At 42.9% G+C, this 18,432-nt stretch overlaps 1 protein-coding gene across 1 annotated transcript in view; it reads left to right on the forward strand.

Moving 5' to 3' along the window:
• Window positions 1-6,209: 6,209 nt before the first annotated feature.
• The window catches only part of FKBP1B (FK506 binding protein 1B), a 45,539-nt gene continuing 33,316 nt past the window's right edge, over window positions 6,210-18,432 (forward strand). The window contains exons 1-2 of the mRNA XM_017813092.1: window positions 6,210-6,338; window positions 9,457-9,504. Of these exons, the coding sequence (XP_017668581.1) occupies window positions 6,302-6,338; window positions 9,457-9,504 (85 nt within the window). The 5' untranslated portion in view covers window positions 6,210-6,301. The remainder of the gene's footprint in view (window positions 6,339-9,456; window positions 9,505-18,432) is intronic.

Here is an 18,432-nt window from a genome sequence, read left to right on the forward strand (position 1 = left end):
CCTTAATTTAAAGGAAAATAAAAATACTTTTTCCTGCTTCTCTCATAGAAAGGATTTGAAATTTTTCTACTTGAAGGTCAGTTTAAGCCTAAATACCTGTTCTTTGGGATTCAGCCACCTTGATTCCATAGGTGCAAAACCTGGAATGGCTGACACAGCCTTGCCTTTCTCTAAGAGAGCTAAAGGCCAAATGCTGGGTCAACCCTGATGAGGAGCTGAATACCAGAAAGATTAGTGTCTGTGTTTCTCCTACAGATGAATGTAAAAAGCCTGAGATTTTTAGTGACTGTTGCTGATCTCTTGACACTTATCTGGAATTAAAGCTGTCCCCAGAGAATTGTGCAAAACCCCCCCCAACTTTTTACAATCTTTCTGTGTTGTCCTACTTGTAGCTGTGCTGGTATGTCCTACCTCTCTCTCTGCTGATTTTTTAGTTAGAACTTCAGATCATTTTGATCAGCAGGTTCTAGAAACTCATTAAACAGTGCTATAATTGCACATGCAGAACGAAGGAAAACAAATACAGCCTTAATTTTCTGAGTCCATTAGCCAGGTCCCTTGATTCATTTATCTGGAGGATTGAGAATGCCAGTTAATTTCATTTCCACAGTTACATTTTCCAAAATCATCGAAAGACTAATCAGGAGCTTGTAGCTAATATTTGTGGTTTGTTTGGTTTTCTCCTGTTGTTTGAACTGCTTCCAATATGTCTTGCAGTGACATTTCTTCACGCAGCAGAATAAATACCAAAACTATAGAGAAAAGAGTTTTACTGAAGAAAGCAGAAAATGTGTTGCCCTGTAAATACAAAGTTTCTCAAAGTCACTGACTTCCTTCTGTAACTTCCATGGCAAGGAAATGACAGAGCTGGAATAATTAGTTTACTGTTTAGATATGTGATTCCCGTAATGTTCCGTTTAGTTTGAAAGAGAGACTTACTTACATTTTTTAATCCATTTTTTGCTATGAAGGATTGGATGGAAGAGAAAGTCTAATCCTCTTGGACTGTCCATTTAAGATATTGTTATCATTGGAAATTTTATTTGTGAGACAACACTACATGAGTTTAGCCTCTGGGTCCCAAGGTGTTATATTTATTTATAATAAAGGATGACCTTTCCCTCTGAAAAGCTGGAATCTAAACAGACAAGGCAGAGTGATCATTCTTGTTATATAAATTAGATACTGAGAGCGATTTAGAACATATCTTCAGTTCAGGAAGCTGCCTTCAAAACAGTCAGCAGTGAAGCAATATCACTGCAGCAATCTGCATGTGTGCTAATTAGTCTGGATGGATGCTGCAATTCCATATTTATATTGCATCTGAGATGCTAGCTAGTTTTGTATTAGGCACTTTGGAGCATTATGCATTGCAAACAGACCTAAAGTGATTTAGGGTCATGCAGTCAATTTCAGAACTGTGGTTAACCGCGCTACCACTTCTTCATTTCCTTCTCTTGTTCATCCTGCAGGAAAAATATTACAGACTCATAAATCAGTTCAGGGGAAGGGATCTTTGGAGGCCATATGGTCCAACTGCTTCCTTGGAACAGGGCTGATATCAAAGTTTGAGCAGGTTCCTTAAGGCTTTTTTTGATCACTCATGCTTTGAGGACTTTTTTTTGAACTTATATTTAGCCAGAATCTCCCTTGCTGTAACTTGTGTCCATTGCTTTTTGGTCCTTTTGTTGGGCATCTCTAAGAAGAGTATGGTACCATCCTCTCCACCACCCGTTAGGTAGTTGTAGACAGCAGCTGAGATCCTTCTTCTCTTTGCCTTCTGCAGGCTGAACAAACCCAGCTCCCTCCCCCTCTCCACATTCTCCTGCCACTAACCGCACTGGAATGTTTGGGATTTTTCCAGTATGTCAGTACCTTTCCTTGGACTGGGGAGACAAGCCTGTGAGACCATGAGTCTGTCTAAACCCATGTGTTTCTGGAAGTGATAAACTGTATTAATCTCTTCTGGAAGCAAGCTCCATTACTAATGTCCTGGTCTTGTGGAATTTTTGCCTCCATTCTGGAACATTAAGCAACCAGTTTCTCAACTCTGGTAGCTGGTGGTGTATATCCTGATGAGCTGGAGCTCTTTCCTATGCACACCTGAGGTGACCTCGCCTAGTCCTCTAAAAGGCTTTGGAGATCAGGTCCAAGACTTTCATAATGACTCACATAAAGGTGCTATGAGAGAGAATATGTGAATATCTGAGTTGGGAAGAAGCCGGTGAGAGAGAAGTGTTGGCTTTCAAGGCAGTTTTAATGCTACTGAAAAATCCCAGCTGCAGTTTTGCACTCACAGCTACAGCTGCAAGAGGAAAGTGTGGATACAGATGTGGATAAGGATTTCCAAGAGGACGATAAGGATTCAGAATAATTGCTTCTGGAGGATGATTTACTCTGTTTCGGGGCTTTTGGAAAAGTACCAGTTGGTAGGAGGTGACTGTGCTGCAGGCCTGTGGTAACCAGCAGTAGTGAGAAGCAAGACAGCCCTCCTATAACCGGTACATTGAGATTTTTGGGTTTGATCTGCTCATCAAATGGCTGACACTGTGGGTGTGCTGTCAGAATTGCCTTGGGCACATGCTTTCAGAGAAATTCCTGGTTCTGGCCTGACTCTTTTGTCAAGGCTGGTGATGCACAGGAACATTCGCAGTGACACGACCTGCTGAGCTCTGCAGGTTGGGGTTTATTTTGATCATTTTTTTTCCACTGTGGTGCTGGTTTTGCATGACCTGTACACTTCGGGATTAAAATCACTTGGTTGTGCATGTTGGTTCAGTGAGTGGAAAGGTCAGTATGGGTAACACATTTTTAATTTGTTTTCACTGTTCATAGAACACTTGTTGGGTTTCAAAGTAATGCTCAGTCTTTCTCCATGGATGCTGGTGAGGGAAATGTGTCCTCTCATGCGGTTTTTGTGGTTTCCATGAATTTACACATTTCCAGAATTTTGCTTTCCGTTTATAGGCAATTTAGTGCTTTGCCTTCCAGAGGTGTTCTTCACGTGCATATGGACTCTATTACACATGATTCGTAGATCCTTTGTAGATTTTAAAAACAATGAAGAATAGGATTTCACAATATAGGAACTATGAACTAAATTAAAACACTCTAAAAATTTGAAAACTGTTTGCCTTCCTAAAAGTGGAAATGCATAAATAGTTTGCAAACAGTGCAGGCTGTAGGGGGGTTAACTGAAGAAAATGAGATGTTCAGCTGCTAAACTTTGTGGGTATGGGTTTTTGAAAAAACCTCATAATGACTGCGGTCAACTTGTCCTCTTTGTGACCACTGAAGAACCTCAGATGTTGGAGTCATGTGGTTCCATCAAAACATTTGAGAAGGAGGGTCAAGAGAACCCCCTGCTTTTCCAGACTGCTCTTCCTGTTGCCAGGATAGAAAAACATGCTGTGGGAAGGTCTTGTGGTAAGGGGCTATTCAGGAAAGTGAGCTCTCCAGAGTCTTGGAAGCTGAAACTAGTGGACTTTATCCTTAATACAGACATGCTGGATCGCAAAGGGGGATGAGGTGGATGTCATGCAATGGCTTTCAAAGAGCGTTCTTAAAACACTAATCTGGTCTGCTTTGATAATCTAGTTTTAGCCATTTCCTTGGTCATGAACTTTCCCTCTTAGTCCCTTTGTCCCTTCTGTTTCCCTTCCAATTCTCTGCCAGTCCTAAACCACTTTTTTTTATACTTCAGAAGCTTTCCTGAAGATATGGACATTCCTTGTTACAGTCCACTCTTCCAAGTTCTTCATGTGTTGTGGAGTTGTTAACATACCCTTGGGTGCCCTAATGCCTACAGTGAGTACCATAAGATGAAAAATAGAAACATTACTTGTTGTTCAATATCTGTGCTGTCAAAATTTAAAAAAAATATTTAACCAGCAACTTTGAGGTATCCTCTATGGATCCTTTTTTGTGTCTTGGATCTTGGTCTCACCTTTCTTTGCATGTGCTTGGGAATATTAGTGTAGGGGATCTAATTAGCTCATGCCCAAGAGAAGCTCTGTTTGCATTTAGAGACCCAGCATGGGGCAACAAGGCCAGGGGATAGGATGCTTATAGATACAGCATGTTAGACCTAGGTCAGTGCTTGGTCCCTTCTAATCCCATCCTGTAGCTTGTGAATTTTGCTGTTGGTGGGGTTTGCTTTTTTATTAGGGTCATTAATCTGCCTGAGGCTGCTGGAGTCTGTGTTTAAGGCCTGTTGCTTGAGATGACACTCGGAGCAGATATTCTGTGATCCCACCTGAACTATATCTGTTATGTGACTGAGTCCAATCTCCCCCTTCCACATGACACCACTTGGGAATGTCTATTATTCTCCCATCGTGGAGAGATGTGTGGCCCTGATCAAAGGAAAGACATTCTTATAAAAACTTAAGGGAGCCCAGCAAAGTATAAATTGCTTTTATCCATCAGACTTATGCCTTCCAATGTTCTGATTGTCTGAGTGGACACAGACATCTACCTGGAGCCTGGATGAAAGCAGCTGTTTCTTGTAAATTCAAGGGCCCTAATAGGACACCATGTACCTAGAATTTCCCTTCATATGTGCTCAGCATTTCCTATGCCATCCTTGTTGCTCTGTAATGACTCAGAGGCACATCTGGAACTAGTAATGTTCATGCATTCTTAATACCTCTGTGCCACTTATCTCCTACCTGGCATTTGCCTGTTTCTCAAATGTGTTTTTAGTATCTTCCTACTCATTGGAAAACAAACAACACTCTGAGATTGGCACTGAAAATAATCCCTCTTCAGAATCTGCACTTTACAGACCAGTTCTGATGAACTGCAGTAGGTGCCTGCTTATTCTATACGTGCTACATACAGAGGTAGAATTCACTGGGGTGGAAGGCAGGCAAAAGGAATCCCTGTCCAGTCCTCATTACTGCTTCTGGACTTGTGTGAGCCCATGATTTTCCTCACTTGCCCACTTTTGGGGAGTTTCTGCTAACCAGCCCCAGAAATTTTGGAGTGTCTGACCCACAATAAAAGATACATACAATAGAGCATGTACTTGAACAGCCTGATCCGAGTAGTGTGAAAAGCTGCATGGAGATGGTCAGTGTAGCTCAGAGTGTAGACCACAAATACAAACCAACACAGTAATTCCCCAGTTCGTTCATCCCAACAGCTGCCCATATAGAAGAAAATCTTTTTGCCGGAATGGAACCCAGTTTGCAGCAGATAAAAATCCTGGAAAAGCAATGCCAAAGAATTGTAGGTTGGAATTAGATGGATACAGACAGCTCTTTCAGTTGGACAACTGATGATGTTACAGTTCCATTTTTATTTTTAACCCAGAACACACAGAACTGTAAATAGAACTATTCCTTCAGAGGCAGTGAAAACTCTTGATATTCAAGTACACAATAAGTTTATGAGGAAATAGTATTTTTCATCTATTACAAGTGCACTCATCAGAAGTAACTGCAGCAAGATTGAATATGTAATCTCGCATCACAGGAACACCTGAGCAATCAATACATGGATTTTCCTATTTAAAACATGGATACGAACAAGAAGCTATAAATTGTTTTGCATTGAAACTCAAGGTCGCTGCCAGCCCGTTAGAGACCTGCCACTGCTGCTGCTGTGTGGGGTCACCGCCGGTGGGTACCACTGCCCTGGTGCTGCTGCTCACCAGCAGAATAGGGGTGACATTCACTTCAGCGTGATGTGCGAGTACAGATGCTTTCCTTCATGGCTTTTTGTAACTGGAAACGCCGACCCTCCACTCGCACCCAGACACGTCCTGGTGTCCAGATGGTTTGGGAGCGCGGTGCCCTGTTCCCCTGCCTGCCCCCTTGCCTGCGCTGTGCAGCGGTACCGCACCGCTACCCCCTGAGCCCTCTTGCCGCTCGGACCCCGCACAGGCACGGTCAGATGGAGGGGGGGAACGGCGCCGAACCCCCCAGGGGAGCCCCCACTAAAGCGAGCCCTGGCCGGGGGATGGCAGCAGCATCCCCCGCACAGCCGCGGGGTGCGGGGCGATGCGGACGGGCGGACCACCCGCCGCAGGACGCTCCTCGTTCCCCTGTCCCCCGTGTGCCCGGAACGGGGGCGGGCGGCCCCCTCCTCTCCCTTCCCCGCCCCTCCCCGCCCCTGCCCCGCATTGGCTGCGGGCGCTGACGGGCAGCTGGGGCGGCCCCTGCCCGCGGCCGCCCAGGGGCACTGCCCGCACTGGGGGTCCGGCCGCGCCGGGGAGCGGGGCCGAGCCGAGCGGGGCTGAGCTAAGCTGAGCTGAGCTGAGCTGAGCTGAGCGGAGCCGAACGGAGCCGGTGCCGCCATGGGGGTGGAGATCGAGACCATCTCTCCGGGAGACGGTACGGGGCCGTGCGGGAGCAGCCCTGCGGCGCGGGGCCGGCGGGGCACGGGGGGCTCCGGGAGCGGGGAGCCGCGGAGCGAGGGGACAGCGGTGCGGGAGGGGAAGGGAAGGGAGGGGAGGCACGGCCACCCCCGCAGCCCCGCAACCCCGCGGGCACGAACCCCCGGTGCGGGAGTGGCGCGGCGGGGGCGGCGAGGCGGCCGGGGTTTCTGTGGCATCCGCCGACAGCTGCACAGCCCGAGCGCGGGGTCAGCGCCGCCGGGGAGCCCAAACTTTCCCCGGTGGCGAGCCTGGCCTCGCCGGGACCACCGTCCGCCAGTGCCAGCATCCCCCCAGCGTGGCACCGCCGCCTCTCGGTCCAGCGTGGGATGCTGGCGAGGGCTGAGGTCCAGCCCGGGTGGCAGTCACTCACCTCTCCTTGGCACAAGCTCGCCTTTCCAGAGCCAATTCGTGGTATTCTGCTCGTCTGTGGGATTATAATATAATTTCATAAGGGTTTTGTTTTTTTGTTGTTGGTTGTTTGTTTGTTTTTAAGAGGATATAATTTCTAACATACATATGTGTCTATATAATAGGCCAAGTTCACCCTTGGGTGATATACAATGAATACTGCATTGAAGTTGATCACACCTTAAGTTTCTTGCCCCAGTATTGATCCTTTCTTTATGTATGCTTTTAAATTTGCTTCTCCCTCTATGCTGTTTAGCTCTAGGGATTGAATTCTTCTCTTGGTTGCACAGATGTAAAAGCTGAATGGTTATGTGGATATAAGTAATGGTGCTGGGTTGAGAGTAGGAAGGAGGGTGGAACTTAATCTCACAGTGGTACTTTCTAGCTATTAAATAGATCAAGGCTGTCTTTGTAAGCAATGTGCTATTCCAAATAAGGTTATATGGATTAGTTCTCTTGGTTGCAAGTCTTAATCAAAATCATCTGACTTTAAGCACTGTCTTAAACCACAGCGAGTCAGTGGTCTTGCAAATCTCTGCTTTTAATTCAGCTTTGATGTGAAATTATGTAGCTTCGTTGGCTTTGCTGGTGGTATACTCACACAGCAGAGTATGTGTCCATAAGGTCTGATAGTGCTTTTCTCAGATCTCTGTATAATAATGCATCATTTGAATAATACCTGTTTTACGAAGGGTAGGATTCATCTCACCTAACTTTTCTCAGGTTAGCTGGCTAGTCTGAAGCAGCCTTCTCGGTTTTCTCTGTGGTCAGCTCCAGAGAATGATATGTTTTGGCTCTCTCTGGATAGGCTGGCTTTCTCTCAAAGCACTGCTAATTCTCTGCTGTCAATGGAGGAAGCCCAGGAGACTGGCATATGATAGTTGCCTGTGTTGTAGATGGCTGAATTTAAAAGAGATGAATCCCACTGTAGCATGCCATGGTGCCCTAACTGGACACCTATTGCACTGCATTTTGTGCAACTCATAGCTAGAGATATTCCTGCCAGCAGAGCTGATGAAGGAGGCTGTTCATGTGGTGCTTGGAAACACCATCTTTTCAATTTAATGCTGTAAATGTTTTTTCCTTGCATTAGCCTGCCCTCCTGCCATTTACTGCTTGTGTGCTTTTGGCATGTAAACCCTGAGGCTGTAGCTTGTGTGTTACTTGTTGGTTTATACCCTGTGAAGTGCCCTGTAATACATAACTTGTTATCGTGTTAATTCTGACTAAAGAGCCCAGAAAGCTAAGATATGAGCTTCTGTTTCAGCTAAAGGATTGTCCAGTTCCAACACCCTGCCATGAACAGGGACACCTTCCACTAGACCAGGTTGCTCCAAGCCCCATCCAACCTGGCCTTGAACACTTCCAGGTATGGGGCATCCACAACTTCTCTGGGCAACCTACATAAATCCCCAGTTTTTAGCTTTCTGTCAAGGATGTTCCTTAATAATTGGTCTCGCTGATGCTTTATGAACCTGGGCATTCCCCTGGCCAACCTTGAGAAATCAAGATTAGCGGCTTTAATACACCACTGGCACTAATTGAGCCTGGAAAATCATTCCTTAGCTTTTAGTGCCTTTGGCAGTATCTAAAACAGGTAAAATGGGAACAGTAATTTCATTTTCCAATGTCAAGCAAATAATTTAAGCCTTTTTTCCTTTCAGTATGAACATTTTAGGAGGAGCTACCAGGCTCTTACAAGAATTCAGTGTATTACTGCTTTACTGTTGCCCAATGCTACAAAATTAAACTGCCTTTGTATATGAAAATTTGTGTAAAACCCATTCCTGCTAATTAAAGATGCCCTTACAGAGCTGTCATGAGTGAAAGACATTAGAGATGTGAATACAAATGTATTTTTTCACGATCGTAGACTAATACTTTATTTAAAAAAACATAGCAAAAACATTCTGAGAATTTTAATGTTATAATCCATGAAGTTTTGACTGTCCTTTTGCACTTATAAAATGCAGATATGTAGGGAAAACTATGTAAGGAAAATAGTATTTGGTCGAAGAGCTAAACAGAAGCCAAACTGGGACCTTCTAACCTAAAGCATCCCATTCCAGTCTTGCATATTAGTGATTTGATAACACATAGTCATAGAATCATGGAATTGTTAAGGTTAGAAAAGACCTTTAAGATCATCATGTCCAGTCGTCAACCCAGCACCACCACCACATTCAACATTAAACCATGTTCTCAAGTGCCACATCCACATGTTTTTCAAACTTCTAGGAATGGTGACTCCACCACATCCCTGGGCAGTCAGTTCCAATGCTTTACAATCCTTTCTGTGAAGACATGTTTCCCAATACCCAATCTAAACCTCCCCTGGTGCAACTTGAGATCATTTTCCCTCATCCTGTCACTTGTTACCTGGGAGAAGAGGCTAATTCCAACTCCCTACCATCTCTTTGGCAATAAGGTCTTCCCTGAGCCTCCTTTTCTCCAGGCTAAACACACCCAATTCCCTCAGCTGCTCCTCATTAGACTTGTGCTCCAAGTTGTATGAGGATCCACTTCTGTTTACAGCCATCAGATATCCTGAAGTAACCAAGTGGCTAATACCAAATCTCAGTCCAGCATTTTCCTCTTGAAAGATAAACCTGCCTAGCCAGGTCAATCAGAAAAGATAAAAGAATAACCTTTTATAATTTCAACAGGACGGACATTTCCAAAGAAGGGTCAGACGTGTGTGGTGCACTACACAGGTAAGGCATGTTCTGAATATTCTTGTGATACCAATTGCCTTGCATTCAAGAGTGATTTCCCATTTCAGATGTTTGATGTATTTTTTGCTTTGTTCTGTCACTCATAATCCATTGGATAGTGTTCAGATGGATTTCCTGAGTATTTCACTTCTAGGTGAGCTGTTCAGGCTACAGTACCTAGATGTGCCTGCTGGTAGATTTGCCATGGATAGCATTCAATGGTGAGAGGTTTGCAGATGAAGCTGCAGACCTGATTCATTAGGCCATTTTACTAGCTAATGAAATCGAGCATGAAACAGTCAAAATGCTGGGTTCATATTTTTCCAGCCTCTGATCTTGATACAGACAATTAAAGATTGTATATATCTTAAAAGCATGTGTCTGTGCATTGGCAGTAAAATTCATTCCAGATTGAAGAGATCAATACAAGGTCTATTTAACACTTGCTTTATGGACTTGTATGAATCTTAAGTGGTGAGCTGGTTAATGGAGCTGTTTATGCTGCACCTTTGCTCAGAGGGAAATTGTCCTTTAAATCAGTTTATAAGGTTATGCTTTGTATGTAGTTATATAAGTTGTCAAAGGGATATGAAAGTCTCTGCAGTCCAAGCCCCCAGCTGGAAGTTCACATCAAGAGCTTCCATTCCACGTGGTCTTTTCCTTAAGAAGTCAACATGTAGGTGATGGGGGGATTGACAGCTCCTGATCTGGGCCTAGATCTGTGAGGTCGTGTTTTCCTCTAGCGTTCAGGATGACAGGAAAGTTCTCACTGGCAATTGTTGCTTTCCTGCACTTTTGTACTTGCTTCTGTAGCTTACAGCTGGAGCAAGATGGGAACATTTTCCAGTAAATATAACTAATGAAGTAAACTGATTTGTGTTTTCAGTAAGCTTTTTTATATAATTTAATAATATCACCATGCAGGAGGTTGCATGGGAGTTAATGCAACCTCCTGCATGGCGTGTAGATTTTCTGGGTATAAGCTCCTGTACATTTATATATTTAGAGTATTTTAATCTGATGAGGATTTCTAGTTTGAATTAGAAAAAGTTAAACACATGGGTCTCCCATGCCAGTCTCAGCTCTTACAGACATTTCTCTGTAACTTAGATCTGAAAATAGATGTTTTGAAATTATTTTTGTGAAGATGCTGGAAGATATGTTTCTGTTCCTGTCCAAACTTCAAAAGGTTTTATGAAACAAAATTGTCACCTCCCACCCCTAGTTAGTTCAAGATGAATTTAAATGTCAGAACTGAAATAGGCAAAAAAAAATTGAGCCTGGTGGCTCCCACAAAGCACAGTTTTTCCAGATAACTTCAGGGAAAGTGTGAATGGTAAATGTGAAAAGATAAGAGACTGCGTACTCCTATTGGTATTAGATACCGTCCTAGATGAGGCTGTCGTAAGCTGGCTTTGACATAAAAGACTTTATAAAAACTCATTAAATCAATCTCCAGTGTAAACTGTGCTTCCTTCATATGTGTTACTGTTGGTGCTGTGCAACCTCTCTTAACTCCCAGATTAGAACAGATACCAGGAAAAGCTCATCCTCTCAGTTCCACAGCTGGTGCAGTGTCAGAGCAGTGTTTGGTGGTGATGTTTTCGAAGAGAACCCGTGGTTAGTGGATAACATGTTTTCTTCCAGTGGTCTGTGAAGTATGTGGGTAAGATGGCATATGAATGTCAAATTTTAATTTACTATTTGATCAGAATACAATATAGCTTGTTTTCATACTGATGAGATTCTGGGTATGCCTGGTTTTTATCTTGGAATGACCTCTGTCTTCTTTGTGTGATCTTGTTAGGCTTCACTGTACTTAATGGCTTCACTGTACTCACCACACTCCTGTGAGTCCTGCTTTAGGAACTGAGTGCCTAAGTTACAGGGAGATATCAAGAGATCTGAGAGATATCAAGAACATCTGTCTTGACACTTAAAATGGGAGTTAGGAAAAACTATGACACCTAAGAGCAAGGAAATGATCCAGAAATCCTGCTTTTCAGAGCTGCATAATATTGGGAGCATGCACAGCTCTCAAGTTGTCTCTCTGTTCAGCTGGTCACTCTGGAGCTCAGCACAGATACCTGTAAGGAGGTGTTGTGTTCTTGGAAGTAAAGGAACCATGCACTGACTGGACTCCATCAAGATTTAGGGATCATTTGGATCCCCATAAAAGCCTGACCTCACTGGGATGCTCAGAGCACAGCTCTGAATCCAGCATCAAGCACAGCAGAGATGGCCCCCTTCAGTCAAAAACAGCCTGTGGGAGCTCACTTGTGTAATAACTGAACAGTTGTTTCAGACATGGCAAACCTACCTTCCCTTGGCTTTTCCAGCAGAAGAGGCTCATAGCTCTTTTTGCCGTGTCCTTAACTGCAACTATTATTTTTTGGGGAGAAGAAAGCTGAAATTTCCCACTCCCTCCAGCTTAGCTTAGGACATTCAGCAGTGAGGAATGCAAGAGCCATGGGCAAGGAGAGGAGCAGGCAAGAGGGGGAGTAATTGATGCAGGCACTCATGCAGGAATATGGAAGGAGATGTAGTCCAGTGTCTGTCTTCAGGACTTAATTCCATACTTTTTAATCCACTGATTTTACCATGTGGTGGTGCCCAGCCTTGACAGCTGAGCAGGCCATGCAACTTCTTGCAGTGGCTGTTCTGCTCTTACACCAACACACACACACTGTGGTGGCACAGCTCCTTGGCACAAACGTGGTTGGTTCCGTGATTCCCAGAAAGGCTAGTTTTCCGTGTTTGCATAGAAATAACATTGCCTGTCCACTAATTATTCCTGTCTTGAAGGAGAGGAGAGACCAGAATGAGCTTTCTTCTGCCAGAGCAAGTTATGAATCTCCAATGAGGAGTGGGCTGTGGGCTCTGTTTTGTCTTATTTTCCCATCTTCCATTCCTCTCATAGATGTGCATTTACCATGTGATAGGGAGTGATGTCAGAGAGCATGGACATGAGGGGACTGCTGGTGCTACAGGAGAAAAAGGCCCGTAGCTTACTTCCATTTTTTAGGAAGTCTGCAATCCTGGCAGTCCATGCAGGAAAAGCCCAGAGAGGACCCTAGATGGTTGGCAGAACTTCAGAGTTCTGTCTGCTCATCGTCCAGGATCTTATGAATCATCACCAAGGTAGGAATTCAGCAGGGTAGTTTCTAGTCTGATGACCCTACATGTACTGGAGGAGTGGAAGGTGAGAACTGGAATCTCCTCAAGATGGAGGAGAACTGTGATTGAGTTTTACACTTCTGCTGTCAGAGCTCCAGCTGTTAGGCTATTACATGTGGCAGCTTTTCCTCTTTCTCTCCTTGTTAAACTGGATGCATAATCTCAGGAGCAGACTTTGTGGTCTGATTCCCAAAGGCATTGTGATGCCTTACGGGACAGACCTAAGTTCCAGTGACAGCAGGAGTTAAGGTGCAACCTCACTAGGGAGCAGTTTAGAAGGGACCTCTTAGTTTAAGCAAATTATTTTTAATAATTCTTTTATTTTTTTTTCCCTAAGGAGTAATTCTCAGCTGCTTTACAATTAGAGCAGGATTTTTGGATTACCCTTCAGAAGTACCCAATTGCCCTTTGATAAGACGCCTTAGTGCCTGACTTTGGTCCTGTAAATCACCTGCTAATTTTTTAGCTTTGCAGGGCCTGAGTTAAGTACACAAATAGATGTTCCAGATCATTGCAGAAGATTAGATAGGAGGACTGTGATATAACATGAAACCGAGTTTCAGTCTTAGTATATGATGAAAAAACGTGGTCAGATTCCTGTCGGCTTATCTTTGTTAAGAAATATAACAAATTTCTTCTTAGCATCCGCATGTATGTTGAGTCTCAAAAGTTACCTGACACAATATTTCAGTAATGGGATTAATAGATAAGGCAGTGCAAATACATTTGCAGCAGCACTGGTTTATGTCTTGTTTTTTGTCAGAGATTTCATTGAGCAAGCTTCTGGAAGCCTTTGGCAATCTGCTTACTCCTTCTGTTTTCCATCTGCAAAATGATAGTTGTACTTTGTCTGCCTCATGTAGAGAGATTGCAGGGAATTTGAGATATGAACTGCCTCCTTCTTCATGCCTAATGTAATGGCAATGGAGCAGTGCATAAACGGAATTGAGGCATTTTCTGCAGTTTTGTTTCCTGTGATTTAAATTTGTTGACTCTGGCAACAGAAATTATCAGTGCAGAAATTTCAAATATTTATGAAGGTGATGCAAAATGTGACTTTCTGTTAGAAATGCCCTTTAAACAAAACCTTTACTGAGGTTGGGAATGCTCTGTCTGGAGGCTGTCAGGTAAAACCTGCACTCCAAGAGGCTGAATCCCATTTCTGACCCTCCTGCTGGATGATGGTGTGCCCTCACACAAGCTTTGTGTGTACTGAATCCAAATCTGCTCATGATAGTGGGAAGGCAGGTTTTTTTCTGAGTTATTCAGAGTAGATATTCTCTTGTGTGGGCCCACGTAGCTTGTGGCAGAGCTGAATTCTTAACCTCTTCATCTTCCTCCTCAGTCATCTGTAAAACTCTGATAATAATACAATTACCCTTTTTAAGGAACTGCTGATACTTGTTGTCTGCTGGAACAGACCTATTTGAGTGAGAATATAAAGGCACAATAAATCATTAATTATTTATTAAACTGGACTTCTCTCAGAGAAGATTTTTCATAGACTTTTAGGCTAGGGCAATGCCCCCAAATATTGCATCAAATACATTTTCAATAGAATAGAATATTTCAATTGGAAGGGACCTAAAATGATCATCTCTTCCAACTTCCTGACGATATCAGGCTGACCAAAAGTTAAAGCATGTTGTTCAGGGCATTGTCCAAATGCCTCTTATACACTTTCGGGCACTGGGGGATTGACCACCTCTCCAGGAAGCCTGTTCCAGTGTTTGATCACTCTCTCAGTGAAGAAATGCTTCCTAATTTCCAGTCTATACCTCCCCTGGAGCAGCTTTGAACCATTCCCACATGTCCTGTCATTGGATCCCAGGGAGGAAAGCTCAGCACTTCCCTCTCGGCTTCAATATTTCAATACTGAGAAGTTGATTTTTAATTATTTTTTTTAATGCTTAAAGTGAAATTCCTTATTGAAATAAATTAATACTAAGCCATTTATTTCAGCTGAGATGCACAAATTCATTCTGTTTTAGGAAGCAGACTTTTATTTAAAGCAGAACAAATGATTAATTGTTCTTTTCCTAGTGGTCTGAGGACAAATTCATATCATCTTCTTTTCCCATATCTTGCCAGAATTACTTTATATTGTTTCTTCAGCTTTGACCGTGTTGAGAGTTATGGTTGTGTCTGTAAAGTTGAAAGCTCTTTATATAACAAGATGCAGATGAACAGTAATTTATAGAATATGCTTGATTTATCATGATTAAAAAAACTCTTTTCCATTTAACGCATAGAAATATAATGCAATTCCCTTGAAATAACCATTGCCAAAAAGAGAACAGATCTGCCTATTTTTCTTGAATCAAAATCAACCCAGTCTTAAGTGTATGTAGTAATAGCCAGAGATTTGTCTATACTGACATGCTCTCAAAAAGACTAACGTAAATTCAGAGTAACTTTGCAGACTGTCATATATTTGTGTGTGAGCATGACTGGACGTACATTAGCTTTGTGTGAGAGCAGTTTGTGCCAGGTGAGTAGAGGAGGAGGTTATTTCTCTGGTCCTGCTTTCAGGAACATCTGTACCACCTCAGTGGGAGCTCTGCATGTGTAGCTGAGAGGAAAATTGAACTAAGTAAGGCACTTAATCAAAATTCTTGGTCTCCAGGAAGCTGTCTAGCTGGGTTTGGAAGAGGATAGTGAACACTGCAATTAGAATCATCATTAATAAGAATTGTATTGTAGCAGACATTATAATTGAGCCTTGATTTGTAGCCAGCTAAATCCTGCTTACCTAGAAGGAACTTAATTGTTTTATCAAGCATGTTTCCAAGATACATTATACCAGAAGAGTGTGATGTCTGTCCATCTTTTGGTCAATGCCGGTTTTCTGTAATTTTTTTACTTAATGCCCTGGTTTGTAAGAATGAAAGCCTTTTGCTTCTGCAGAGATCTCTGTGGCAAGCACTCACAAACGTCCTTTTTCTTTGGTGAATCATAACTGCAAAAAGTAGCTTTAGTCCTCTGTGAAGAATATGGTCTTGTGATGCCCCTTAGAAACAATTTGCAAGTCTTAAAACTCTCTCAGTAAAATGAGTAAAATTCTCATCTTTGCTTATTTGTTATGATTGGTTATCCCTGGAAGTATTTTAACAGTGACTTCAGCCTGACAGTGATCAGAGTCCAGAAGAAAAAGTCTGAGCAGAAGAGATTTCTCCTATGCATTTTGGTGGCAGCATAGTGACTGATTTCAGATATATTACTTGCTCTTTCATTTTCTGAATTTGACAGAAAAGGGGGCTGTGCCTCTCAAAATTGTCATGAAATTAATGTTTGCAAGTGCTGTGAGACACTCTGTAAGAAGAAGCTATTGATGTGAAAAAGCAATTTGATGAATAAAAAGGTTCAGAGATTTGTAAGAAAAAAAGTAGCAGCTTCAGCAGTGGAGTGAGTGAGTTTAAATTGAACACACCAGATTGTTTCCTGATGGAAAAGGATCAGTGTAATAAACTGTAGCCTCAAGTTTCCCAGTTGTTCCTCCTTTGCTGTGTTGCTGTGTACGGTGCCCATCAGTTTCACTGAAGTCACTTGGGGTGTTAGATGCTATTTAATGAGGGTAAGTGAAGCAGAAAAGGATCTTCAAATTGTCCAGTAGCATTTTTATTGGCAACCTCAACTGCAAAGCCATGGTTTGACTAAGATTTGGAAGTCTCTCCCCTTGAAGGTGCTCCCTGTGGCATTGAGATGTTATTTTGGACAGCTGCTGATGTGCTTTGAGCAAAGAAAGGGAAGACTTCAGGATTACCTGTAAGCACTGTCTTATATTCGTTTGGGAAGAACACAGGATGAGTTTCATTCTGGCAGAGTAAAGGAGATTATAAATAGATTTCTTCAAGATAGCATACACAGGCACTTTCTACCCCTGACAGAGACTTCTCTGTCAGCATGAGACATGCTGAGTGATTTGGTGACTGCTGGTTTGGATTTTGGAGCACTTCCTAACCTTTACAGGATTTCCTTTCATGAAGGGATTGTAGAATCATGCTCCCTTCCTATTGTGCATAGAAATGAAACTGCTAGCGAATAATTAAACTTCCTACTCTTACCTTACAAAAGCCTTGAAGAAGTGGATTCTAAGATATTAAAAAAAAAAAAGCTCACAAAGCAGATTATCTAAAGTACCAGGGAACTAATAGCCTCTGTTCATCAAGTTTTTAAAAGCTCAGAACCTATCCAAACCAGCATCATCTTTTAGAAAATTAGATTGCACCTTCAAACAAAGTATTTTTGCTGGATACTCTTTGCACTTATTTTCAATGATCCCAGTGGGCCCCGCTTGCAGCTCATATCTGTATTTGAGGACAGACTTGAAAGATTTGCGTCAATTCTTGATCATTAGAATTCCAGGTCCTTACAAGAATGACATCATTTTCTACTAACTTATGCCTCCCAAAGTCAAAGAATTGTTGAAAAAACTGTGCAGTGAATAGTATTTTTTAGTGTAAAATGTACAAATGGTTACTACATCAGCCAAATGAGGAACTCTTATCAGCTGGCACCAGTGATAGGCTTGTCTCCCTTTATTGACAAAATAGAACTGACATCACTGTATTTACCTAACTAAGAAGTCTAAATTGAGAGCCTGGTTACCTTGGGTTACCTAAATAATTAGCCTGTGGATACCTCTCTCTCTCTGTTGATTAGATAAAGAGCTTAATACGGTTCCTAAGTCAGGCAGCTCAGATAGGCAGGGTACGTGGAGGGGAGAATGTTTTCCTCTTCAGACACCACGCGGTGTCATCCCTCTGCAGTGGAAACACAGCAGGTATTTATGTAACACACCACATTTCAGGTGTCTTACCCGAGCAGGTGCTGTGTGGCCAGAGATATCTGTAGGCTTGTGATCTTCAGAGCTCAGTGTGTAGGTCTGAGTGCTGCAGGGGTGTGTGGGGGAGATCCCTGGGGAGGACATGGCTGGTTTTTTGGCACTGGGAAGCAGCTGAGCCGGCGGCCCCGGAGGACACGCGTTCTGCTGGGGAAGAGTTGTCGTTGGCAGGAGTTCTGCTGAGTCTTGCTGAACCAGGGCCAGGGGGCTTCTGGGGGCTTCATATTGAAAGCAACATCTCTCAATTGAGACATATTATTTACCTTTAGTTACCCAAGGGCATCGTAAATCTTCCTTAATTTTTTTTTTCCACAAGACTGCTGGCTGCAGAAGTTTGGGCTCCCTTGCACATCATTCAGTGTGAGGGATCTTAAATGTTGTAGCCATGGTGTCATCAGGCAGAGCCAGTAGGTCTTTGTAGCTGAGGCAGCATATCTGTGCACTTTGGTGGTGTAGTCCTTTATCTCACATCCAACACTCTGGGTCTTCTAAAACTCTGTGTTACAGCAATGGTTATGAGGCAAATTTGATTTGTAGCCCTCCCTCTGTCTCTGCTTACGGTATCCCAAGTCTGGTTTCTCCTTTCAAGCCTTTTGCATTTAATCCTGCATAGTTATTTGGTTCTTCATTGTCTCTTGCTGCTCTAATTCACTTCCCTTTGCACATCAAATGATGTGACTACCTTGATTTAGTAAGAGTGTCTTCTCTTACTCTGTTCTCAGTGAGAAATTGAAGACTTTTGTTTTGTTAAGGGTGGTTTCCTGTTGGACAGAGGAAAAACTTAATTAGTTCATTTTCCAGTCAGTGACTGCTACAAAAAAATACACTCCTGGATGCATTGATTTATCTAGTTTTTAATGACCAAAGTGAAAATGCTATTTTGCTACTTCCTAACTGCTTAAAGTTGC

Source organism: Lepidothrix coronata, unplaced genomic scaffold (assembly GCF_001604755.1).
Source record: "Lepidothrix coronata isolate B3197 unplaced genomic scaffold, Lepidothrix_coronata-1.0 Scaffold39, whole genome shotgun sequence".
Classification (NCBI taxonomy): Eukaryota; Metazoa; Chordata; class Aves; order Passeriformes; family Pipridae; genus Lepidothrix; species Lepidothrix coronata.